Here is a 25,974-nt window from a genome sequence, read left to right as displayed (position 1 = left end):
GGTAGCATTTTATGTATATTTGACCCTTTTTCTTAATTCAAGTTATTTATGTTTTTTTAATTAATTAATTATTAAATTCCCAGAGAAGTTTACTGTTTCTTTACACTGATGTCATTTTATATAATAAAGTTTATTGTTAAACTGTAATATATTAACGTCCATTACATATCTTTGTCACAAGTGTTTAATAACCACATTTGAGGGATCATTGCAACAGCAAGAAAGTATGTTTATGTATATTTTGTACATATAATATTATCAGCCAGTATATCGATATTGGATTTGTTTTGCTCCTATTTCCTAATATCAATATTTTCTAACATTATTATTGATAATGAAAATGATCAGAAGGTGCAGCCCTATAATTAACCTCTGCAAAGAATTCATGAGCCAATGTGACACAGGATTTAGATGATTGTCTTCTGAACTGACACTGGAATTAGGTGACTCTACCTCCTCTGGCTCTGCCTTTAACCTGCTGGACTTGAATTGGCCCACATACGGTACAGTACACAAGCCAGACCAGGAAACAGGATTATAGTGAGCTCCTGTACTTTGTTTGTTTGTTAAATTTTGTACTGACTGAAAAAAGACAAACAATCAGCAGATGTCAAACCCCTACAGATACTCACAGGTTCCTGCTACCATCTCTGGTACTGTGTGGTACTACGTCACGCACTGGTGTAAATATTTGTTAGATTTACCCTACTTTTTGTCTGTCAGGCAAACACTCTCTATATTCCTGTCCTAAGAAACGTCCACATGTTGAATGTGCTATGTTTAAAAAATGTATTAAAGTAGACGACGAGGTAAAGAGTTGGACATGTGACCTTTTAATCCTGACGACGAGTGAGGAAGTTATTGTGCCTGTGAGGCCAAAATCAGGGTTAAAGAACCTCGTGATCCTATGAAGCGATATCATTGGTTTGTACAGTCGTGGCGGGGTATTGTAAAGTTCCTGAACAGAAAGCTAATGCTGACTGCTTCTCTGCTGTTTGACGACAAATAACAAGCACGATCGGTCGCGAAAATGACACCGAGAAATTCAGCGGACGAGCAGAGATGTGTGTTAGTGACAGGGAAGTGAAAAAAAAGGCGTTTGATTGTGTATATTTGTGAGTTGTGAGTTGAGAGTTAGTATCCGTTTAGCATCAGTCAGGCGCGCTGTGTTGTCATTGAGCAGCAGCTGTAAGTTAGCAGGCTGTTAGCAAGATGAGTCTCTCACGGGAAATAAAACGTAAGTGTTGCCTCACTGTTACTGTGTTTGCAAGGTGACAGACATATTCAAACCGCATTGCATTTAGATTGTCTACACTGTTGATGGTTAACCGTTACTACACGTTTCATCTGTAAACCTCCCGCAGAGCTGCAGAAAGCAAAAAGCAAAGCCCAGAACAGCAACAACTTGAGAGAAGAAGCCAACATCTGCAATCAGCTGGGAGAGCTACTGTCCAGAAATGGTAAGTGCTTATTATATGATGTACAATGTAGCTGTTCATCATATGTAGTAAGAGATCTTGTCCAGAATCATAGATCATAAAGTACCAGGCAAAAGGTGCGTCCAAATGATGTCTGGTACTATATGTGATACACTGATAGGGACAAGACAGAAATTAGAACATACATCAATCAACATAAATCATGATTATACATAGATTCTCATCATTGTGTAAGACATAAAGATGGAGGTTGTTGAAACAGACCCAACATGTAACTTTAAAACTCAGCTTGTGTCCATTTACAAAACATACACGCAATCGGGGCTGAAACTACTGATCATTTTCATTATCGATGAATCTGTCAATTATTATCTCAATTAACTGATTAGTTGTTTGGTCCATAAAATGTCATAACAAATGTTGATCAAAGCCCAAAAGTCCTCAAATGTCTCGTCCTGTCCTTAATAATCCACACCCTGAAGATACTTAGTTTGCTGTCGTAGAAGACTAAAGAAACCAGAAAATAATCACATTTGAGAAGCTGGAATCAGAAAATGTATACATTCAGTTTCCCTTCAAATGATTCAAAAACAATTGATTGATGATCAAAATAGATGGCTATTAATTTAATAGTTGGCAACTAATCGATCAATCCACTAATCATTGCAGCTCTACACTCATCATTATGTGAAATATACAAATGGACAGAGACTTCTAAGTTACACACTCAGCTTGTGCCCATTTACAAAAATACAGTACATGCTATTATTCAAGATAATTACAAAGTAACACGGGCCATGCCGCTGGCCTAAGTGTAGTTTTCAGTTGGCATCTTTGTTCCTACATACATTTGAAGCTTCATTCTTGCAGATCATTAATTGGTCTTCTTATTAGAGGGTTTACATGAGTTGATATCCTTGATGTCACTTTACTCCCTCTGGATTTAAACCCCCTCAATGTGCAGTTACTAGAGTATAGTCAGCCCTGTTGTCCTATATGCATTATCTTTTGACCTCCTCACTACCTCCATACTGTGGTACAAATTCATGCTAGTCTGCATTCATTTCCTATCTCTCTGTCAAATATTTTTTGCACATTATGAAGACATGCTTTTGTACCACTATTAAGTGTAATGTTTAGGTTGTGCTCTTGGTCTGTTTTTGTTGCATACCACTTTTAATTTATATTGTATTATACTGTGGATCAGGAGGTAGAGCAGTCGTCCTCCAATTAGAAGATTGGTGGTTCGATTGCCGGTTCCTCCAGTCCACATGTCGATGTGTCCTTGGGCAAGACACTTAACCCCAAGTTGCTCCCGTTGCTGTGCCAACGGTGTGTGAATGAGAATGAATGGTTAGCTTTCCCCTGATGAGTATCAATGTATGAATGTGTGTGAGTGGGTGAATGAGATGTAATGTAAAAGTGATTTGCGTGGTCATAATGACTAGAAAAGCGCTCTATAAGTACAGACCATTTACCATTTAATCCCTCTGTGTCACAGGTGATTACGATGCTGCCATTAAGGAGCACCAGCAGGAGTTGTCTCTTTCTGAGGTGTTGAATGATGTGATTGGACGCGCTGTGGCCCATCGAAAGATAGGAGAGTGCTACGCTGAGATGGGAAATATCAACGCTGCTTTGAAAGTGAGTAGAAGTTCTGCATGCACTTTTTTTTTTTTTTGTGGCTATTGAACCAATTTTTGAAAGCTCTACTTTAGAAGGAAGGAAGCACTTAAAAGGTTTTCTGTTTACGTGTCTTCTCCAGCATCAGCACTGTCACCTGGACCTGGCTCGCTCTGTCAGAGATCACGCTGAGGAGCAGAGGGCGCTGGCCACTATTGGCCGAACCTACCTCTTCCGTTATGAATCAGACCAATTGAGGAACACTTTAGAGCAAGCAAAGGATACCTTCATGAAGAGCCTTGCCATTGTGAATGATCGTCTAGAAGGTGTGTACGATTTGGCATTGTGTATCTTCAGGAATTTGTGGAAAATATTGAACTTTCATTTTACTAGGTTGTTGTAATATTTTTAATGTCGCTTTACTTTCTGAAGTTTCCACAAATGTTACGCTCTCTGTTTCTCTCTCTGTGTGTTCTCCAGGAACTGTTCCCGGGCGAGAGATTAGTGAGATGAAGGCTCGTCTCTTCCTCAATCTCGGTCTGGTCTGTGATCACCTGGGGGAGCCCAAGCGCTGCAGCGAGTTTATCCGACGCAGTGTTTTTATTGCAGAGTATGAACACCCTTTGTTACTCTAAATCTTATTTTAAATACTCAGGTTGGCCGAGGGCAAGTTGTCAGTGATTTTATGATTGATTCTCTATGAAAAGCTTACGGTAAAGCATTGTTCATTCTTTTGATTTCCTCTATTCTCATCCTGTAAAGAAAGAGCCAGCTGCTGGAGGATCTCTACCGTGCAAACTTTAACCTCGGCAATATCTGCTTCCGTAACGGTCAACATTCTAATGCTGTGCGCTGCCTCGAACAGGCCAAAGAGTGTGCCAGAAAGATCAAAGACAAGTTCAGTGAGAGCGAGTGCTTCAACTGCATCGGCAAGGTATGAAAAAATAAAGTAACAATTTCCCATTTTCTGTCACTGTGGCTGTACATTTTTTGAATGTGTGTGTATCTGTGACATTTGCTCACAGGTCCAGCTTTCTCTGGGTGATTTTGTAGCAGCTAGGCGATCTCTGAAGAAAGCTCTCTTGCTGGGTTCTCAGCAGCCACTGGACCGCCAGGCAGTGAAGAAAGTTTTCAAATATGGTGAAAAGGCTACTCAGTTATATGTATTCAAGATTTAGTTAGATTTTTTTGTTGTATATTTCAAAGATGGCTGAGTTCATTACATGATTTTTTTTCTTTTAATTTCACAGCTGACAAGGGCTGTAAATTAGAGGAGGAGTTGGGGGAAGATCAGAGCAAAGGAATCAGCTCCCATCAGGCTGTGGAGCTGGCAGAACAGCTCGGGGACCTCTACTGTAAAGTCGGCTGCTACAAAAAAGCTCTGGATGCGTATCAAGCTCAGGTTAGAAACATATTGTTTAAGTTCATCTTTGCCTTATTTAATGCATTTTAGTTCCACTACAATTTGACCTTATTGACTCCAGAGAAGATTGATACCACCATGTATTACATAAAGGTTTGTTGTCAATGTGGTGTAGCTTACAGGTGCCAAGGCAATGGGAAAGCCTGCCAGGGAGCTGGCCGTCATCCACGTGTCCCTGGCTGCGACCTACACAGACCTGAGACAGCACAGCAAGGCGGTGGAGCACTACAGACAGGAGCTGGCTTTACGACAGGGCAGCTCCACTGAGGTAATCATGAACAACCTGCATCGTTACCCAGCATTACTCTCTATTTAAAGGCTCATTCTGTAGTCACAGGAGTGTTATCAGGGTCATGTAGATGGATTGAAAAACTACAGCACCTTTTTCTGATTCCACAGTCATTCCACAGTGTTGGTTCAGGGAACAGAAAAACACAGATACAACTTCCATGACAGTGTGGGAGAAAATCTGACTTTATAATTGATTGGTTCTGATAATTTAGATGACTCACAAACAGGATATTAGAGCTGCGATGATTAATTGATTAGCTGATACACAGCAAATGAATCTATTTTGATAACTGAATAATAGATTTAAACTGGATTTAAATTGGTGTACCTTTGAGTTTTGAATCCTTATTCGGCCAGAATCAGACATTTATCATTGACTCTAGAAAATTATAATGAGCATTTTCACTCTTTTCTGACATTTAATAGACAAAATGATTGAGAAAATAATTGGCAGATGAATTGATAATTTAAAAAAAGAGCATTGGCTGCAGCCCTATATGATATACATTATTTAAAGAATCAAATATAATTGTGATAAAAACTCTCATACTGTACATTGTCCATACTTGTGTGTGTAACTAATGGGCTGTATGTGTCTGTTTCAGGAATGTAGCACATGGCTGAACATCGCAACGGCTCAGGAGGAGAGCAGCTGTGCCTTTGACGACAGCTACAGTACGGCCTTACACTGCGCTCAGAAGTCTGGACAGGCCAGACTACAGGTGAGGAAGCATTACAGGCTGAAAGCTGTGAAACACTTCAAATCAATTCACTGAAATCTCAAAGTTTAGGGACTCTAATACACATGAAAAAAAGCCTTTCACATCAGCCTTTTTATTTAGCAGAAAATCCGCATGCAATGGAAACTGTAATTGATGTTTTAATGAATGATGGTCAACAAAGACTTCAGGTATTTAGCATATATAAAATGTATGAAGGCTCATCTTCTATCCTATAGAAGCGTGTGCTGAGGCTTTGGTTGGCGGCTCAGAGGCGAAGTGGCTCATCAGATGCCGATGACACTGAAGCGAGGCTGAAGGAGCTGTGTGCTTCAGAGGGCTGGAGTCCAGATGACAGCGATGGTGAGGAAGATGAAGAAGAGGAGATGGACAACAGCGAACCACTGGATGATAGTGACGTCGTCCTCTCAGACTCCGGTAGGCTGTGCGCTGTCTATTATCCATCTCTAGACCCATGGCTTATATTTTATGCTAAAATGATCTTATTTGTGTCTCATATGGTTTCTAGATGATGATTTGGAGGGCTATGACAAGATGGTGTCAGGAAGGAGGAAGGCAGGAAGGAGGAAGGCAGGAAGGGTGAGGGCATATATCGTCATGTTGTTTGACGATTTGCAAAAGCATCTCATTTCGTCTTTGGACTTCGTCTTATATCTGCATTTTTAGTCCCTGTGCTTATGTTTCCTACTACTTCTCTCTGTCTTTTTCATTCAGTGGAACAAGAGGAATGAGAAGGGTGAAACATCTCTCCACAGAGCATGTATAGATGGGAACTTGAAGCAGGTCCAGTACCTGGTGGAACAGGTGAGCAAAAAAGGATATTTTTTGTTTGTTTGTTAGAAAAAATCCTTTCTTTATTGGAAATTTGTCCAAAGAAGCTACATCAAGACAATCATAAATCTTGGAAGCAACCTGAAAGAAGCCGTACACTAGAGCAAAACTCCTCAGTAAATTGGGGTTCATCAGTCAAATAAACAACATCTTTGACTACAGCTTTTTGTCTAAGAAGCGGAGTTTGTGAGTCTGCAAGTCAGCAGTCATGACAGCAGCTCTGTGAAACGCCACAACAGACCACCTATATTGTATTATAATTAATGTTATCCTGTTTGTGTATATGTCAGGGTCACCCAGTTAATCCCAGGGACTACTGTGGCTGGACTCCCCTACACGAGGCCTGCAACCATGGTCACTATGGTAAAGGATTTAAGATTATACTATTATTAATATCTTAAGAAAACTCTTCTCTTCAGCTGTTCACTCCCTCTCTATCTGCTCACTCGTTTTCTCATCAGACATTGTATCTGTGCTGCTTGAGCGAGGCGCTAACATCAATGATCCTGGTGGTCCATTATGTGAAGGGGTGACTCCTCTACATGATGCTCTTGCTTGCGGCAACTTTAAGGTGGCCAGACTCTTGGTGGAACGAGGGGCTTCCGTCACCCAACGCAACTCCAAGGTGTGTTGCGGTTAAATGTGTCATCATCTGCAGAGAGCCCAAGTGAACTTCCAGGTTTTGTTCCAGAAGTAAATGTTTTAATAGTAGTATAATTTACTTGTAGCTGTAATTAAATTATTGACATAGGCAGGTGCAAACCTCTCCAATGCCTTTTGCCAAATGTCAATTTGACTGCAATTTTAATATAAGAAATCGACTCTGTATCTACAACAGCTCAATACACATAAAATCACTTTGGTTACACAAAAAACCAGCAAAGCCAGAATCACCTGTAATGTTAAACCCTTTGAACTTCACTCCTTCAGTTGTCACACTGTGTGCTGAGCTGAATAAACACATTAAACAGCTCTATGCAACAGGAGTCAGACATACACTTTTGAAATGCAAAGGATCTCTCCAGACTGAACTTAATTTACCCTAGAGAAATAAGTGCTGCGTAAATGGGTGTCTATTTTTTACTCTCCTCTGTTAGGGTAACACTGCCACTGACACCCTGCGTCAGTGGCAGCGGACGTACAGCAGAGAGCTAGACCATGACGCCAAGCAGGAGTGCACTGCAACAGAGAGGCTTCTGAGGAAGGCATTGGCAGGGGGAGGTGAGGTCTCTCATCATTATACCAAATCAGCCTTCTTTGCCTTTTTAAATATCCTCTCAAACACTGTCTCCCTTCTTATCTCTGCCTATCACAGTTCCTGCTGCTCCAGCCCCAGCTAAGCCGTTCGATGCCCTGCAGGACAGTCAGCTGTTTGATGCTGAGAACTCAGAGCCGCTGTCGTCTTCTGGAGGGGGCTGTTCCTCCAACCAGGACTGGTCCCAGAGCAACAGGAATTCTCAGGTGAACGCAGAACCTGCCAGCCACAACCGGTGGCAGTGCAGTGGCTCAACACAGCGGCACAGAGCCAGAGGAACAGAGGCTGCTGTCCTGTATGGGGTAATTTCTGGTGTTTGTTTTCTATAATGCTAGATAGAAAATAATCCTGCAGACATTATTCTCCCAAAATATTGCCATTACGGAAACTGACTTATATGATTACTTATATGATATGTATATTTGTGTCTTAGAATAACAGCAGCTGCTCAGACGACAGCGGCTCTGACTGCCCGGTCAGTCCCCTCCGTCCTGTCCGTCCAAGACACAGTTTCCCAGCAGCCCCCAGTCAAAAAGACATTCCCCCAAACAAGGAAGCCGGCTCAATCCCCAGCTCTGGTCGAGAGAGTATCAGGGAAGCCCCTGTTCCATCTGTCTTTGCACGAGAGGAGTACCACAGTGCCATCCGAGGCTTGGGCAGTGCCAAAGCTCGTTTCCAGGGTCTGTCGCAGCCCCAGTTCTCCAGCACACCTGCTGTCCCATCCAGCAATAGATCAGCTCTGGTTCCTGAGGAGGAGTATCTGGCAGATGATTGGTTGGAGGATGATTTAGGAGAGATGCAGCCGAAGAAGAAGAAGAGGAGGGAGGAACATAATGGAGTACAAGAGGAGGACAACCCTTTGTCTCCAGCCGCCAGGGGTCCAAACAGGCAGTTGAACTCTGAGATACACAGCAGAAGTGAGTGGTTAGCCACAACATTGTAAATACACACCTTTTTGAAGCTTTGTGTTTAAACCCCATCATTTCTTCGGTGATTTTCTTTTTTCTACACCTCATTTTACGTTCATTATGCCCCTTTTCTCTGCCAGGTTCTGCAGTTCCTTCCTCTTCCAGCAGGAGTCTCTCTCTGAAAAAGAATGGCTCACTGAAGCCTCACCAGGTCAAAATGACTCAGATGCCAGGAATGGTCAGGCTGGGCAGACGAGAAGTCAACAGGTCACACAGCCCAACCATTACAGATGATGAGGACATCAGACCAGAAAGTCCGCTGCCTCCACAAATACACATGCAGGTTAGAAAGAAGTGTTGTACCCCTACTTCTCATGAATAAATGCACATAAAACAGTATCATTTGCCTCAAAAAAGGCTGCTGTACCTTGACTAATTTCAAGTTGGAAAGAGTCAAAATTTACAGAGAGACATTACTTATTATAATTATTATTAGTGTTGCAACATCACTGGAGGCTGTAATTGAAGCATCATTTGTCAGGAATCTGTCATCACATGAATTGTACATCAGAACTCAAACTGCACATTTTGCAGGTTTAAGAGCAATATTGCACACATGTTGGGTTCACCTAGCTAAGATAATACAGCTGAATACAGCAGCATCATGAATGCTATACTGGTCAGCTTTTGTCTCTTTTGTCTCTTTCTAATATTCCTAATAAGCTGGAAACATTGAACATGTAAGTTTTCCATCCATTTCCAGATCAGTGTATGTGATCTCACGCATTATGGGTTTAAATGACAAAAGCTTGTTTGTTTTGCTTATATGTGTTTATTTCAGCCTCCGACTCACATGCTGGCAACTCCCATCCCCACATCACTGCCTCCACCAATCAGAATGAGGGTCAGAGTTCAGGAAGACGTGTTCCTCATCCCAGTTCCACAAAGGTTTGAATGACTTTTACTGATTTTCCTCAAAAATATCCCTCTCTCTGCTTTCTGGTGCAATTTGTTTGCAGTATTGTTTGACATTGGTTTAACAATGGTTTTGACTTGAAGCTGATTTTATTCCCTTGTGATCCAGTGAGGCAGACTCCTGTACTGTGTCATGGCTGTGTGAACAGGCAGCTCAGCGGTACTACCAGAAGTGTGGCCTCCTGCCTCGTCTCTCACTGCAGAAGGATGGTGCCCTGCTCTCCCCACAGGACCTGCTGCTGGCTGTTCTGCATACTAATGAAGAGGTTTGGCCAATTTGAGGACAAGAATTAAGTTATTAAAAGCTGCTTGAAGATTTGTTTTACTTAATTTCACAACAAGTTCAGACTTTTTTTCTTTTTGAAGGACTGCATGTAATTTTATGGTGTGTTGCAGGTCTTAGCTGAAGTGTCCTCCTGGGATCTCCCTCCTCTCCCTGAGCGCTACAAGAAGGCCTGTCACAGTCTGGCAGTGGGTGAGCAACACACTCACATAAATGCACAAGCGTAGGCATGCAAATTTTGATGATGCGCTTTAAAGCATGGCGCGCCTGTGTCTCTCTGCAGACGAGAACAAGCGTGTCACCCGGCTGTGTGAGGTGCAGGATGGGAGTTCGTCTGTGTCGGTGTGTGGCCTCAGCTTGACCCCCTCGTCCCTCAACCCCCTCCTCCGTGCCCTAAAACTGCAGGCCAGTCTCACCGAACTGCGGATTTCCGGCAACCGTCTCCACGATAACCTTCTCCCTGAACTGATTGCAACAACAATCACCATGCCTCGACTTCGGTTGCTGGACATTTCTGCCAACCACATCACAGGAGAGGGGCTTGAGAAGGCTGTAAATGCTTTAAAGGGACAGAGCCATCCTGCATTTCCGGTAAAGAGTGTTTCTGCTGTCATTTCATGAAGCTGTGCAGCATTTGGTTATAATTTGGTCCCATATATGTTGCTGGTTGAATCCTGATTATGTTTAAAATGACAAGAGTAGTAGTTTAATTACATACATAACAATAGCAACTTCAAAGGGTATGTTCACTATAAATCATTAAATTCTACTCTTGGCATTAGTTTCTTTTGCCTCTGAAATTTCTGCTGGCCCCAAACATAAAATTCTTTGAGCTACTGAAAGCATTGAAACATTTAAAAACAATAAGCAACATGCATCTCTCAAACCCCTGTCCACAACAAATGCTTGAGTTTTAAATATGTCATTTTCAGTTCCTCTTTTTATCAAACTGCTTGCAGAGTTCATAGAAACTGATATCTCAAAACCTCAAAAGATAAACAAAAATAGATGGTTTTGTTTTTGGTTATTGCAAGTCCAGCAAGTAAGCATTAAGCAGTGTGTGCAAAGTTATTGCTGTCGTGGCACATTGAGTTCAGATGTCATACTGCATGAGGAGGCAGTCAAATGTTTTTGTAAGGCTGCAGAAGCAGATTTTAACTTTATTAGCAGCTTCTCAGTCACATGGTCGACAGCTTCCTTTTTTTATTGTTTGTACGTCTATTTCAAGTGTTACTGCCACTGTGATTTGTAAGTACTACTACTTGAACGTCCTGTATACCATACCATACCACACCACATACCCTATGCATGCACTATGCCACATACCACAAACCAAACTGCTAACATACACAGTCATCCTATCGTAGTGAGAATGAGATCTTACATTTAATATGAATTCAATCTTTTGTAGTGTCTGGAGGAGCTCGACCTCAGTGTGAATCCGCTGGGTGACGGTGTGTCTGAATCTCTGTCCTGTCTGCTGTCCTGCTGCCCTCTGTTAGCTAAGCTGTCTCTGCAGGCCTGTGGTCTCACTGCTCGTTTCCTCCAGCAGCATCGACTGCTGCTAGCCAACGCTCTGACAGGTAACAGTCTAAAAGTCCCTTCTTTCTTTTCAAGTGGCATCTTTTCTGTGAAAATCATTCAGCTTATGTGAACTGGAAGCTCAGAGAAAAGCTTCAGTATATGTAAGCAATACATGACAAGAAAATACATAGTTGAAATAATACACAACTGACAAGACAATGCCAAGGTGCACTTGTTCAAAAAGTGCTGCACCCAGCTGCAAACATATTATGCATTAATGATCAGTAAATACATGGATCTCAAAGACAATGCAGTGATGCATTTGTGTAAAAGGTAGACCACCCAGACAATGTAGTGGAGCACCCGGATCCCAAGTTAAATACATCTAGCTAGAATTATTGCACATAACCAATGATAAAAGATGTGAAACATAATTCATATTGTAAGAAAATTACTAAAATAATTTATCTAAAAATCATAAAGGGATGGATAATGGACCAGACAGGGCATAAATCATTCTTTTTTTAAAATGTTAGCTTGAAAAAGGATGGGTTTTGGTGGTTTTGGTGGTTTAACATGAGTAAAATAATACATGGATATCTCTTAATCTTACAGGCACGGGCCACTTGAAATCAGTGTGTCTATCCCACAATGCACTGGGCTCCACCGGCTTTGAGCTAGTGCTGAAAACTCTACCTCTGCATAGTCTCACACACCTGGACCTGTCTGCTGTCCGCAGGGGGCCCGCTGATTACCCAGCACTGGAACATTTGACCAAAGTCCTGTCACAGGTACACACAGAAAAATCATGTTATGTAGACTGCACACAGCAACTTTTATTGTACAAATAACTTTCATGTATTTTTTTTTTTTTCGCACATACCATTAAGACTCACACGTAGACCTTAACAGTGAAATGAAAAAATGTATCTCCCCTTGTAGGACGAGTGTTCACTGACCCACTTGAGTCTGGAAGCAAATGAATTAACAGACAGCAGTGTAGCCACCTTGGCCAGGTTAGTGTGTGTGAATGTGTCTGCTGGCAATTATCACCACAACACCTACGATCATATGATTTTAGTCTGTGAAAATATTGATATGCATCCTCAAAATTAGCACATGGAAACATCTGAAATGTGGGATTTATTTAGTTACTTATCAGAATCAAATTATTTTTCAGGTGCCTGCCTTCATGTCCGACTCTGGTGAGTCTGAGCCTATCAGGAAACCCGTCTGTCACTTCAGAAGGACTTCACAGCATCCTGATTTCTCTTAGAGAAGCTCATCGACCACTTACCTTTTTAAACCTTCAAGGTAAATGTGTATGTGTGGGTCAAAATGTGAGCAAAAATGAGCAAAGGCTGGGTTTGGATACTGAATCTTTGATGTCATGTATACATTTTGGATTGTCGTTTCACCCTCAGGTTGTCAAGTGACTGGCCCCTGGGACAGTGCAGGTCTTGATGGTTTGTCAGAGCTGGTTAGAGATCTCCGTCTTTGCTCTCAGGGACTCAACAAGCTGGACCGGCAGGCCTTAAAGCAGAGCTGGGACACTCAGCAGTCACCTGGACACTTTCTTGACCGAAATTCTAAGTGTTTCCTCTCTACTGCAGCCTCCTTATGAGCGGGGGAAATGAAATGTGTGTCTCAGAGATGCATTTTTTTCATTTTACTCTTTATCACTGAGCCATATGAATATCAGTAACTATCGTGTATTTTTAAATAAATCTTAAAGACACAACTTTGATAACAAGGGTGTTAGCCTTGAAGAAGTTGTTCAGAGGCTGCACACCTAAATATTCAAAAGAAACAAACTGCACAAAAAATAGTGACATGGCCTCTACAAACACTGTGTAAATAGCTTGGATGGTTCATGTCTTTTTTTTTTTTTTTTGTACGCCTTATTTATATGTATGTGTGAAAGTCTTAGTTGTATAAAGACAGTTAATGTTTACTGTGTGTTTTGTGTCATGAGGCACATTTATCCTCGACCCACTGAATTATTGTTTGATTTGATTTTAAAAAAACAATTAAAGTGACTCATGATGTGTATGTCTTTTAGTGTCTTTTTCTATAAAGGAAAAATTTGTGTTGACAATACATCCTCTACTCACTTGTTTCGGTTTAGATTGAACATGGATTCCGTGAATTCGAGTCTGTGGCCACTACACCACCACTCTCGTCATTGAAAGTGGTTAGCTGTCATGCTACGTTTTTGGCACCTTGAGAGATTGCCCAGCATCTCTCACTCAAATCTGTCTTCAAGAAATTACAGTTCTGCAAGTCTGTCAATGCCAGGCTCTCAGATTCAATCTCCACAGGATGTAGAAGTCCACGGTTGCTACTATTATAAAATTAAAATAACTGAATCATGGATGAAGGTAGCATACATACTTTTAAAAAATGTATTTCATATTTCATGACATACACTGAGAATGAAACTGAGTGTAAAACAACTATCTGAGTTAAGCTAATATCTGCTGAAATTAATATAGAGATGGTATTTTAGATGGCCATTTTCATAATTACAGCTTTCTCTGAGCTCTTTTCTGTCAAGGTCAACCATTTATATCACTGGATGTGCTTTGACATCCAAACAGCTGAGCACTGTAGTTTTTAGCACACATTACTCAAATGGTTGGGCATTTGTTTGGAATTTCTATTTAATGTTTGGTGCTTTAGTAGTGAGTATTTACAGCAGACCTAATAATTAATGCTATTGTGCACCCAAACCACTCAGATTTATCTTTGCTGAGGATGGGGGCAGGCTGTATGTGGTAGACAAGTACTTCCTGACCAGAACAAAAGTCGCTACCAAAGAAAAGGTAACACTCTAATATTTCGTTGGCCCAATTTTAAATGTATTAATTAAAAATAACATACACAAACTGATGCCATAAAAAACAGATACATTTTGTTTGAATTAGTGATAGAGTTAAATGTTATTTGCATCGTTGAAAGTGCTGAATGCATTTTGCAGTTGCAATTTGTTGTCTGTAAATTCAAATTCAGACTTGAATGGTTTCTGAGAAGCTTAACCTCAAACACCATCCGTTTTGTGGTTTTGCTTAGCAAAAGCTGATGTGGTGTGTCAGTTCTGTAGTCATGCTATTAATATTGTGTTTGACTGAAGTGCATGATATTACTGATCAGACTTGTCCTTTCTCAATGATGTCATTCACACAGTCATTGTTTGGTGACTAAAAATCAACTTTAGTGAAAGAGTTAATTTCACTAAGTGGATGTTCAATTTTAAGTCAATGTTTTATCAGACAGCTTTTATGAATGTTTGTTGCTGTGTTTTATTAACCCTCTCTTAACAATTATTTTTATATAAATTCATTTTATTCCCCAATGTTTTATTATTAGGGCCCGAGCGCTGAGCAGCTCAGTATGATATCTGAATTGTATTTGCCAAGATTATTATCTCTATTTGTTTTTATTAGTTTAAAGTGATTCATTAATTATTTCTTTTCTGTTAAGCACTTTGTAGCTTTGTATAGAAAACTGCTATTTAAATTAAGTTTAATATTATTATTATTATTATCTGTGTCATCTCAAGACCTTGAAGATGCGTCGCGGCATGTCTCACTCAGTCGTGGCGGGGCGGGGGAGCTTGGGCCGGTCATCACTGCTTGCAGCTTTAATTATTATTATTATTATTATTATTATTATATAATTCCAAACTGACATTTGTCCAGACAAAATTACTCAGAAACAATTTTTGAAATGCAAACATTTATTGATATAAAATATGAACTGATATAGAAATGGGAATCAACATTACAGGCATTGCAAAGTGATAAAAGGTAAAAGAAAATAATGCAATAGAAAGTTAATGCAGTGAAAAGGAGAAAACTGAAAGATCTTTAGAAATCCTTCATGATTTGCTTTTTAGCCAGAGATATTGTAATCATAACTCTCAAACCATCATCCATGCATAGGATGTGGAAGATACACATCAATTTCAAGTTTTTGATCTTCATCATCCTGTTGAATGGTCAGGTCCAGCAACTCCTTTGGCCTAAAGATAACACATCAGATGAACAAAAAAAGATCAAAATAATCAAGTATCAGTGATGGAAGAAGTGCTTTTGTACTACCACTTTTTTTTGTACTACTACTTTTGTAAAGGCATAGTATACTTTAATACATGTTATAAGATTGTTATTATTGTGATTTTCATGCATAAGTGATACTTAAATTTTGAATATTTGGTCAGTGTGGTGCTAATTTTTTTAATTTTTAATTTTTAATTTTTAATTTTTAATTTTTAATTTTTAATTTTTAATTTTTAATTTTTAATTTTAAATACAGTATCTGTGTAAATTAGTAACTTTCTACCACAGTGGATTTTGTGGAGCTGTAATTAAAGGTCAAATGGCCAAATTTGAAAATATGTAATTTGGTGTGTTAAACAGCACATTGGTCAGATGTTGACTCACTTGCAGGCTTTGGTGTTGACACAGATGGTCGTCACATCATCCGTGGTGGTGAGCTCCTCAACTAATTCTCCGAGGTGTTTCGTCACAAATTTCTTGCACAAACGTTTTAAGAGGCCAATTTGATCGCAGACGGAATGTAACTTTGATTTATATTTCTGTAAAAGAAAAATCACATTACTGCTCCTTCAAAGATGCACCAACTACCATGCCATCAGTCTACTGGACATTTTACCTCCACAGTGGCGTTATTACCGGCCATCTTCTTGACCTTGTTTAGAGCCCACTTGCACGCCCAGCATACACCTGGAAGCTACATATGAAAGTGACAGATGATTTTAATACTATACTACTAATAGCAAATTCATGAGTCCTAAAAATCACACTTAATGTGATGGAAAAATGTTGAATACCACAGAATATGAGCATTCTTAAGCATTATGTAAACAATGAATAAATGGTTTATAACACGCTAATGAAGTTGTAAGCACATATGGGGGAATTTTAAAATATCAGTTAGTGTATTTGTCAGTTTAAATCCTCCTGTGAAACCTCCATAACTGGTGCAACTAGTGATTAACAATATAATATCATATTGGTATGATGTAAAACATGTCTTTATACAAGTACTTACATTAATTAATAACCACCTTATAGTGTGTCCTTACTAAAAAAAGTGTTCACCTTTTCCCCCATGAGTAGTTTAGGTGTGAACTGCAGTCTATCTCAAAGCTTCAATTAGTCAGGTTGGGTTTTTGCTGGATTAGAAGTTTAAATATTTGTTTGGTGTCAGACCCAAAGGCAAGGTCAGGCATATTTAGTCTACAGAGATACAGCAAATAAGCAAGTGGCACTTTGTAATATTTTCTTATTTATTATTTGATGATGAACATTTGACAATGCAAGCGCAACCTAAATTCTTTACAGCAGCCGCATCAACTTGCCCACCTGTGCGGAGACTTCCACATCAACATTCACATCCACGCCCAGGTCCACCTGCTCCTCATCATCAATGTTGACCGTGAAGGATCGTCCATGGACTGTCCAAACTGTGATAGGACAAAACAGAGAATCTTTAAACACACTTTACATGATGAACACAATTAAAAATTGAAAGCATGCGGTACACAACAGCAAACCTGAACATGCCACCAGGATGCACACAAGGAGGACGGAGGACGTTTCCATTGCTGATAGTGAGCAGTGGTCTCAGAATGTATGACAGAGATGCTCTTATACTAAGTGGAGGGAGATTGACTGACTGATGACACAGAAACAGTCTTTTAAGTCTCTAGAGACGGAAATTCACACCACATTTATAAACAGACCACAATGCAAACATTTCACATGGTTCTGTCAAGACCACCAACACTTCACACAAATAAAACCTTCACACTTTAAGTCACACTTCGTCATATTTTCCATTTGCAACTCTTACGCATATCAGTTAATGGCATAAAAGAAAATAACAGAACAACAGTGTTTGTATCACAATGCTTCACATTTAATGAAAATCACAAGTAATACTGCAGTTATTATCATTATATTTCCTGATATGTCTGTTAAAAGATTAAAATGTCACTAAGCAGCTGTATTCCTTTCAAATACAGAAGAATGATGCTTTGATGCTTTAATAATAATAATGCATTTTATTTAAAGGCGCCTTTCAAAGCACTCAAGGTCACCTTACAAGGCACAACAATAACACAACAACAGTACATCAAACAATATAAATCAGATAACATTTAGTGCAAAGAGAGTTCAATAGGCGGGGGGCAGATTGGCTGAAGGCTCTTGACCCCATGGTGGTTAAGTTGGCAGATGGGGCAAAGAGCTGGTTGGCAGAGGAGGATTGGAGAGTTCGGGAAGGTGTGTAAATGTGAATAAGGTCAGAGAGATATGATGGTGCCAGGTTGTGAAGGATCTTGAACGTGAGGAGTAGAATCTTTAAGTCAAGGCGGGATTTGATAGGGAGCCAGTTAAGTTGCTGCAGGGCAGGAGTGATGTGTTCAATAGAGGGAGTTCTGGTTATGATACGAGCGGCTGCGTTCTGTACCAGTTGGAGTTTGTGGAGAGATTTCCACAGAAGACCAAAGAGGAGAGAGTTACAGTAGTCCAGACGGGATGTGATCAGGGTGTTTACCAGGATAGCGGTACAGGTTGGTGAAAGTGAGGGACAGAGACGATTGATGTTACGTAGATGGAAGTATGCAGACAGAGTAACGTTATTGATGTGGGCTTCGAAAGATAGTGTGCTGTCCAGGATGACACCCAGGCTCTTTACCTGAGGGGATGGAGGAACAGTGGAATTGTTGATGGACATGGAGAAAGTGTTGAGTTTTGCTAAGGTTGATCTGGTACCGATGAGGAGGACCTCAGTTTTTTCGCCGTTGAGTTTAAGAAAATTGATTGAGAGCCATGATTTAATTTCCAGTAAGCAGTCGGATAAAGCTGTGGGTGGCAGAGTGGAAGTAGGCTTAGTGGAAAGATAGAGTTGGGTATCATCAGCATAACAGTGGAATTGTATGTCAAATTTCCTGAGAATGTGACCAAGAGGCAGACGATAAATAATGAACAGGAGGGGGCCAAGGACAGAGCCCTGGGGAACACCACTAGAGACCAGAGAGGAGCCGGATCTCAGGTTCTTGATTTAAACAAACTGTATGCGGCCAGAGTGATATGATGTGAACCAAGCCAGAGGGATGTCAGTGATTCCAATGGAGGCTAATCTATCCAGGAGGATGTCATGAGAAACGGTGTCGAAAGCTTCGCTCAGGTCGAGGAGAACCAGAATGGAGAGATGTCCAGTGTCAGATGCCATCAGGAGGTCGTTTGTGATTTTCACTAGGGCTGTCTCAGTGCTGTGGAGGGGACGGAAACCAGACTGAAATTGTTCATAGAGGTTGTTGTCAGACAGATGGGTGTGGACCTGAGCTGCAACCGTTCTTTCTAGTATTTTGGAGAGAAATGGCAAGTTTGAGATGGGACGGAAGTTGTTCAAGTCATTTGAATCGGCACCATGTTTCTTGAGTGTTGGTGTTATTGCAGCAGTCTTTAGTGATGATGGTACAACACCAGAAGTCAGTGAGGAATGAATGATGTCAGTTATTAACATGGACAGGGCAGGTAGGCAGATTTTGACCAGGTTGGTAGTTAGGGGGTCTAACTGGCAGGTAGATGACTTGGATTTATGAATGAGACCAGTTATTTTGGAGACAGTTGGCAGTATGAAGCTGGTGAGCGGAGAGCTGAAGGAAGATGTAGGCCAAGAGTGCAGAGAGGATGCAGAGTTATTTGTAGCAGTCAGTGTCTGGTGGATATTTTATTTTGGCATTGAAGAAGGTCATGAAGGTATCACACTGTGCAACTGTGAGTAAGTGGGGTGGTAGAACATCAGGTGGTTTCAGAATATTGATGAGAGTTGAGAATAGGGCTTCACATTTCTTTGTGAACTGCACAGCAGCTTCCCCTCAGCTGAAAGAGTTACTTTTGGTTTTACTGTGATCAAAGCTTTGAGTGACAACGCATTTCATTACATCCCATTCATCAATGTTTTGCTCTTTTATGTGCTCTGAAGGTCTGAAACAATGACGTCTTACCAGTTTTTTCTCAAGCAATTTCAACCATCATCTCATTTATCAATTTGTTAGCGTTGTCATGGAGATGATTCTGTTGTCAACGTTGCTATCTCCATCTCCATCCACTGATAAGATGTAGCTGAAAGCTCTTGATGAAATACAGTAATGTGAGTTTGAGTTGAGGATGTTTTAGTTAGGCTGTGAACAAATGGCTTAGAAGCAAAAATAGTTGTTAAATCATCACATTATGTAGTATAAAACCTCACCCACAGCACTTTATTGATAAAGTGTATTTCAAAGTGAAAAGTATTTCAGTGATGAATGTTTTTAAAGTTTTAGCAAGCAAAGAAGAGTAAGTTTTGTTTTTGTTGTTGTTTTTTTTTTAGTTACCACATCAGTAGCCTGAAGTTGATGGCCAAAAGTATTGGCACCCCTGCACTTCTGTCAGATGATGCACCACTTCTCCCAGAAAATTGTTACCAAAATTGTTTACCAACAAGCCTTTTGGTCCCATCTGTCAACAGGATGTTGTTCCAGAAGGATTTTGACTTTGTCCCATAAGTTTTGGCAAACTCCAGTCTGACTTTTTTATGCCTTTGTGTCAGCAGTGGTGTCCTCCTGGGTCCCTTTTCGTTCAAATGGCTGTTGTACCCTATGTCTGTAGATGTTCGCTGTCTGATCAAGGTTCTTTATCCACATATCCACAATCCTTCGTTGCAATCTTTCATCAATTTTTCTCTTCCATCCACATCCAAGGAGGTTGGCTACAGTGCCATGAGCCGGAGACTTCTTGATGTTGCACACAGTGGACACTGGAGATGGACTTGTTGCTTAGAGATTATCCATGTTTTTCCACAATTTTAGTTCTGAAATCCCCAGACAACCCTTTGCTTTTCTTTCTTTTCTCCATGCTCAGTGTGGTACACACAACACAAAGGTTGAGTCGACTTTTCTCCATTTTAACTGTTTGCAAGTATGATTTCCATATTGCCAGAACGTCTTACTTGGCACAGGTGAATTTAAATACATACATAAAGGAGCATCACATGCTTGAAATGCAGCTAATGGAAATACTCACAAGAGCATCATCCTGGAAATTCCCCAACAAACCATTTACTCCCACTTTAGTTACATTTGCTAAAAACTATGGGGCCCAACTGGCAACTCTCAAAATTTTATCTATGTAGATTCGTGTACATGGAGTACATGAATTTTCCATTTTTTTCGCGACACTCTGCACAACTTTCAAGCTAATGTATTTCAATTGGTAGTATCTTTCATGTCTGCAGCATGTTTTTTCCATCAGTTGGCAGTTATGAGCACAGAAACTGTATTGTGAGATTGGTTACAGTTAGGGTAAGAATATCAGGGTAAGGCAACTAGAGGCAGGGCATGGTGGGTCATGGCTTTGCCATACTGGGAAAAAAAACCCATTGCCGACCGGAGGACCCGCTGCCCGGAAGCATTTTCCTCACTGTCAGTTCTCGTGTTAAGGTTAACATTTTCCAAAATGAAAAACATGAAAGTGTCCTTGATAACGCAACAATATGATGGGATAATGGTAAAGTAATCAGTTTTAAATATATACAAGTCTTTTTTGTCAGTGTTCAACTGGCTGCATTACCCATGAGCCTCATCAACCATTACTATGGAGACAAAGACAGTTGGCTTCCCACCTTTGAAGTATTCTTAATCAAATGAAAAGTCAGAAATTATAGTGGGCTGTGTTCATAAAAGGTCATGTTTGTCTGTCTTAATATTATGTTCCTGTATTTAAGAGAAGCACTGCATTTCCTGCCATGTCTGTTTGGGTATAAATGCACATAGATTTGTAGCATTTGTACACATTCATACAGTAATGTCCCTCATACTACTTATCAGGTTTGTAAGGAGAGAGAAAAGTCAGTCACAGACTCTTTATTGAAAATACAAGGACAAGACATCACGTACACTGGACTTGTATAATCAAAATCAAACAGCTGAAACATTCATTGTGTGGCAGATGCATTATACTGTATTTAGTATCTATTTCAGCAGTATTTCAGTTCAGCACATATGCTCTCAGGAGTCCCACCTTTGGCTATTGCATCATTTAATTTGTCTTTGGAATTTTTCAGGATTTGGTAGCAGGCCGTTCTCAGCATCACTGCATCACTGCAAATTCCTTTCAGCAGTACCTTGATTTCTTCCTGCAATAAAAAAACATATAGAACATTTGACAAGAAACACTTTTTGTGTGATTTCTTAAATGATACATTCATTAGAAGGGGACTTCAGTCTAATTTAGTATGGTTTTGTTCATAACAACATCCAAATATTTCCATTTATAAAATAACATATATTAGGGGTCAACAAATAGCTGTAACCGTGAGCCCTGTTTTTTTAGGGCTGACATTGTACAGACACAGTGATAACACATTTCTGATATGTTTTTGTTTGGATAAAACCGTTTTAGGGTTGTATCTTAGAATGGATGTCGGAATTCTCATTAGTAATCCAAACACAGTAAACAGTGGCCTTGACTCAAATCTGTTCTGGTCTGGTTATGTTATGTACCTGTATTATTCATCAATTGTTTAAGAGGTTACACACTCATATTTATTGGGATTTAGATGAGCCTTGTATATACATTGTTATTTACTATAGATTAAGGGCCCCATCTTGCCCTTTTTTGTTAGTTTCCCCCAACACAGTTGTCATTTTCCCACCCTGTATAATTAACATTATATAGTACATTGGGGTGCTATTTTCATCCCACTGCACTATATAATGTTAATTATACAGGGTTTCTGGCATGTACGAACCACATTTACTCTCTCCTAACACACCACTTCCTATATTGCTGCACCAAAAAATTTAAATGTGCACAGACACAATTTCTTTACAACCACAATCTCTCAAAGTAAAAAAACCAAAAACAAACAAGTAATGCAATGGTTCCCAAACTGTTACCCCTCAATATTATGTTATATCTTTCTGACACTCATTCAGATTGTCATATGAATGATTAATAGATGTTCCAAAGACATGGACATGTCCATTATATCACAAGATTATAAAAATATGTTATTATTCTAAACATTTTCAGCCAAAAACCTAAACTATGACAAAATCAATGAGACCATTTTAACACTCTGATTATGGCATAACATGAACATGACTTAACATGAACATAAGATCCAAATGAGAGTTCATATTTTGAATTAGTTTGCTTCAGTCAGATTCATAAGATATTAACCTGCTGCATTAATTACCTTTGATGTATTACTGCCCAGCTTCTTCTGTACATCACTGATGATGAACTTGCAGGCTCTACAGTCTGAGCTTGGTTTTGACTTTCGGAAGCACCCTTCCTGCATTATAAAATGATTTTGGTTTACATCAAACAAAAGTCAAAACAGTAGCATAATGACTCAACATGGCTAAATAAAAAACAGAGGTCTTAAGGTTTTAAAGAGTGTTATAGTTTCTCACCATTTCTGCATGATGGTTAGTTTCCTGTATAGACTCTTCAAACTGTGAAACATCCCCCATTGCTTCAGCTTGGTCTTCCAGAGACTTCCATGACTTTACAACAGCTAAAAGAAAAATGAGTTATATCACACAAAGGTACTTAAATTAAAATAAAAGCAACATGAGGGAAATAATATTACTTTCTTACTTGCAGAGAGCAGGAGAAGAGCGATGCTGATGGCTGAGGTCATGGTCATTATCACTGTTCCATCAGATCTGTGGCTTTTTATACTGCTCTGTACAGCTGCAAACTACCCCTGCAATACACATATCACATCACTTTTTTTAAATGAAAGGTGCATGGTGTAAAATGCAGCATCCGATGTGAGCTCATTAAGCATGGCACACACTTACATCAAATAATTCAGACCAATGTTGTCAAAATCTCTGTTTCTGTTTGTTCTGAGTAAAAGCACATGTGACTTATCAGACACTGTCAAATTGAAGGTGATAGCATGGTTACCAATACAGAGAGCAGATGTACAGATGTTGATTGTGTCTTCTGTTCCCTTTGAGAGCTAAACCCTAAAAGTGCATTGTCCTGGTTGTACAATCTACTTTTCGGACCTGGGTTGACCTTTTCCACCCAGGTGGAAAATTACTGTAGTTTTGCTGAATTTTTGAGAACTGACCTTCTCTCGCTCTCTCTCTAAGCCTCAGAGCTCTAAACCTATAATATATATATATCAGTGACGTGCGGTCAGGGGAGGCAGGTGAGGCCGTGCCTCACCTGTTATCATGGAAAAAGACTTAAAAATGAAAAAAATAATAAATGGTTATATTTGTCCAGTGATTTGCACTATAACGTTATTTTCTATCTAACTTTACCAGTTTCGGATTATTTTTAATTCAAAATCGCTGAATGTTCACATGTACTGATCAAACAGTGAAAAGAGACGCGCGGTGAGGCAGCAGCGGGGCGAGCCTCACCATGGATTGCGCAATGACTGGGTTTACTGCGCTGGCATGCTATGCAGTGAGACAGTACAGCTGTACAGCTGTCTCTCTGTATGTCGCTATTAACATGTTCAAACACTTTTACTATATGAACTAAATTTCCATAGTTTAGCTGATGATATAATGTACAGTGTTTGTAGCGTGTTTCGTGTGCTGAGCAGCATAAAACGGCTGCAAAAAGTCACTAAGTGAGGCACGCAGTTCTCCGGCCTCATGGCAGGGGGCGCTCCTGATCCCAGTGATTCTTATTACGACTCATTAGCTGCAGAATAAGTGACAGTAAACTACAACTCATACAGTCTATGCTACAACTACAGTGAGCTAGTCGGCAAGTAAAGTAAGTAAAGGTAAGACCATAATAACGTTTTTTAAATTAAATGTGTTTTTTTGTGTGCTACAGTTTGTATGTGTAAAGAAAGCTGATATGAGATTTTAAACATAACCTGTTAACTGCTGCCAATCAAATGGTGAATAAGCTACTCTGTAGGGTTCATATGTTTGTAAATCTGATTGTGATGAAGTCAGTGCCTCACCAGACATGAACCTCACCGCACGTCACTGATATATATATATATATATATATATATATATATATATATTCACCTTTTAAAAGTAACAAACATGAAAGAATGTAGTTTTTTATCTGTACTTTTTTAAAAATGTAGTTATTATAATATTGAATAGACTTTAAATTAAACTATATTTTACCGTAAAAACGGTGTAGAGATCACAGCGGTGTAGGTGCAGTCTATTTTGGGGGATGTCATGCTGGGAAAAACGCTTTTATATTAAAGACTGGTTTATATGATTGACTCCAAAACTTTCTCAATTAAGCTACTTTTATTTGAGACACAATCAAAAAACACCTGAGACAGTGTGTCAGGTTAATAATGGTCCGGTAATGATTTGCTTAACTGAACTGAACAGACCGGTATATTAACTCTGAACGGGTTCAGGTTAGCCAGGGGTCTTCAACGTTTTCCAGGCCAAGGACCCCCAAACTGATATTCAAATAATACCAGACATCCCAACCTGCAAAAAGTCATTTCAGGGAGGTCCATTACACTTGGTGTCGGTCCGGGGTGGGGGGGCTTGCGATCGGTGCTGGTCCAGGTGGGTGGGGTGTGGTGGGGGTAGATTGGTCTAATAAAGTGGTTGTATTTTGGGGTTTTTTCAGAAGTTATGTACATCTTGGGTAATTTGAGTGTGAGTAGTCAGCTCTTGATGCATACTCTGCATTTCTGGCGAATCTAGTAAACCATCCGGGAACTTCTCGCATACTCTAAATTGCATACTACACAGTTGAAACACACTACATAATTCAAATGACATCAGAGTTAGTACAAGTAGTAGGAAACAAGTATGAGGTTTTGAACAGACCCACTCTCTAATTCGCGCTCTCTCTCGCTCCAGATTCCGGGAGATTGGATCTCATTTGCGGGCGTCAGGGAGCCACTATCAATATGCGGGAAACTCCCGGAACTGGGATGTCTGTAATACACAGGTTCATATTCATGTTTTTATTTTAAAGTTGTGCAAGGTACAGTCTCATGATTGGCACAGCAGCGATAGGGTTGGGTCCTCCTCGTTGACGGGACAGGTGTTGTGAATGAACCGGTGCCCAGCTTGAAAGAGCTCCTGTGTGTCGCTGAATGTGTTCATTGCTGATTGAAAGACGTCTTCTGCCTCCATTTATCTGTTCACTACAGTGTGTTGGATTCATGTTAATGTGTATTTAAAGACATTTCAATTTGTGGAAAAAATTGCGAGGGGGAATATAATAAAAATGTCTAATCAACCAAAACTTTCGCGACCCCCCGGCCATTCCTCCCAATCACACCCCTCCAGGTCTCACTGTCACTGCCAACGTGAGCATCCCCCAGCAGAACGAGAGAATCCCCAGAGGCAGTGCTTTCCAGCACCCCCTCCAAGGAGTCCAAAAAGGGTGGATACTCTGAGCTGCTGTTTGGACCATAGGCACAAACAACAGTCAGGATCCGTCCCCCCACCCAAAGGCGGAGGGAGGCTACCCTCTCGTCTACCGGGGTAAACTTCAACATACAGGCACCAAGCCGGGGGGCAAGAATTATTGCCACCCTTACCCGGCGCCTCTCACCAGTGGTAACTCCAGAGTGGAAGAGAGTCCAACCCTCGAGAAGACTGGTTCCAGTGCCCTTGCTGTGGGTCGAGGT

The 25,974-nt window shown here is 40.2% G+C and overlaps 2 protein-coding genes across 2 annotated transcripts; one reads left to right on the top strand and one right to left on the bottom strand.

The window, feature by feature from the left end:
• The first annotated feature begins 1,212 nt into the window (after positions 1 to 1,212).
• On the top strand, positions 1,213 to 13,152 carry tonsl (tonsoku-like, DNA repair protein). The gene is made up of 28 exons (XM_053335417.1): positions 1,213 to 1,237; positions 1,365 to 1,460; positions 2,941 to 3,083; positions 3,205 to 3,388; positions 3,543 to 3,672; positions 3,825 to 3,996; positions 4,088 to 4,202; positions 4,313 to 4,464; positions 4,601 to 4,753; positions 5,382 to 5,498; positions 5,735 to 5,933; positions 6,025 to 6,095; positions 6,231 to 6,320; positions 6,638 to 6,710; positions 6,809 to 6,972; positions 7,445 to 7,568; positions 7,663 to 7,904; positions 8,036 to 8,519; positions 8,651 to 8,853; positions 9,352 to 9,458; positions 9,595 to 9,751; positions 9,882 to 9,960; positions 10,052 to 10,359; positions 11,180 to 11,351; positions 11,908 to 12,083; positions 12,235 to 12,308; positions 12,473 to 12,606; positions 12,717 to 13,152. The coding sequence occupies exons 1-28, from the start codon at positions 1,213 to 1,215 to the stop codon at positions 12,914 to 12,916; spliced, it is 4,344 nt and encodes a 1,447-aa protein (XP_053191392.1). The 3' UTR covers positions 12,917 to 13,152.
• A 1,868-nt stretch (positions 13,153 to 15,020) lies between these two features.
• nkl.4 (NK-lysin tandem duplicate 4) lies at positions 15,021 to 16,973 on the bottom strand. The gene is made up of 5 exons (XM_053335419.1): positions 16,874 to 16,973; positions 16,683 to 16,783; positions 15,970 to 16,047; positions 15,738 to 15,892; positions 15,021 to 15,316 (listed from the first exon to the last, which is right to left on the bottom strand). The coding sequence occupies exons 1-5, from the start codon at positions 16,920 to 16,922 to the stop codon at positions 15,223 to 15,225; spliced, it is 477 nt and encodes a 158-aa protein (XP_053191394.1). The 5' UTR covers positions 16,923 to 16,973; the 3' UTR covers positions 15,021 to 15,222.
• Between the last annotated feature and the right edge of the window lie 9,001 nt (positions 16,974 to 25,974).

The sequence above is a fragment of the Scomber japonicus genome, chromosome 16 (genome assembly GCF_027409825.1).
Source record: "Scomber japonicus isolate fScoJap1 chromosome 16, fScoJap1.pri, whole genome shotgun sequence".
Lineage (NCBI taxonomy): Eukaryota > Metazoa > Chordata > Actinopteri > Scombriformes > Scombridae > Scomber > Scomber japonicus.
Note: the sequence above shows the minus strand (reverse complement) of the source record. Positions and strands in the feature narration are given on the sequence as shown.

Coding starts and splice junctions, on each gene's coding strand:
- tonsl (XM_053335417.1), top strand. CDS start 1,213: ATGAGTCTCTCACGGGAAATAAAAC. Junction 6,711..6,808: donor CTGCAACCATGGTCACTATG/GTAAAGGATTTA, acceptor TTTTCTCATCAG/ACATTGTATCTGTGCTGCTT. Junction 9,961..10,051: donor CTGTCACAGTCTGGCAGTGG/GTGAGCAACACA, acceptor GTCTCTCTGCAG/ACGAGAACAAGCGTGTCACC.
- nkl.4 (XM_053335419.1), bottom strand. CDS start 16,922: ATGGAAACGTCCTCCGTCCTCCTTGTGTGCATCCTGGTGGCATGTTCA. Junction 15,893..15,969: donor GTAATAACGCCACTGTGGAG/GTAAAATGTCCA, acceptor TTTCTTTTACAG/AAATATAAATCAAAGTTACA. Junction 15,317..15,737: donor GTCAACACCAAAGCCTGCAA/GTGAGTCAACAT, acceptor TGTTATCTTTAG/GCCAAAGGAGTTGCTGGACC.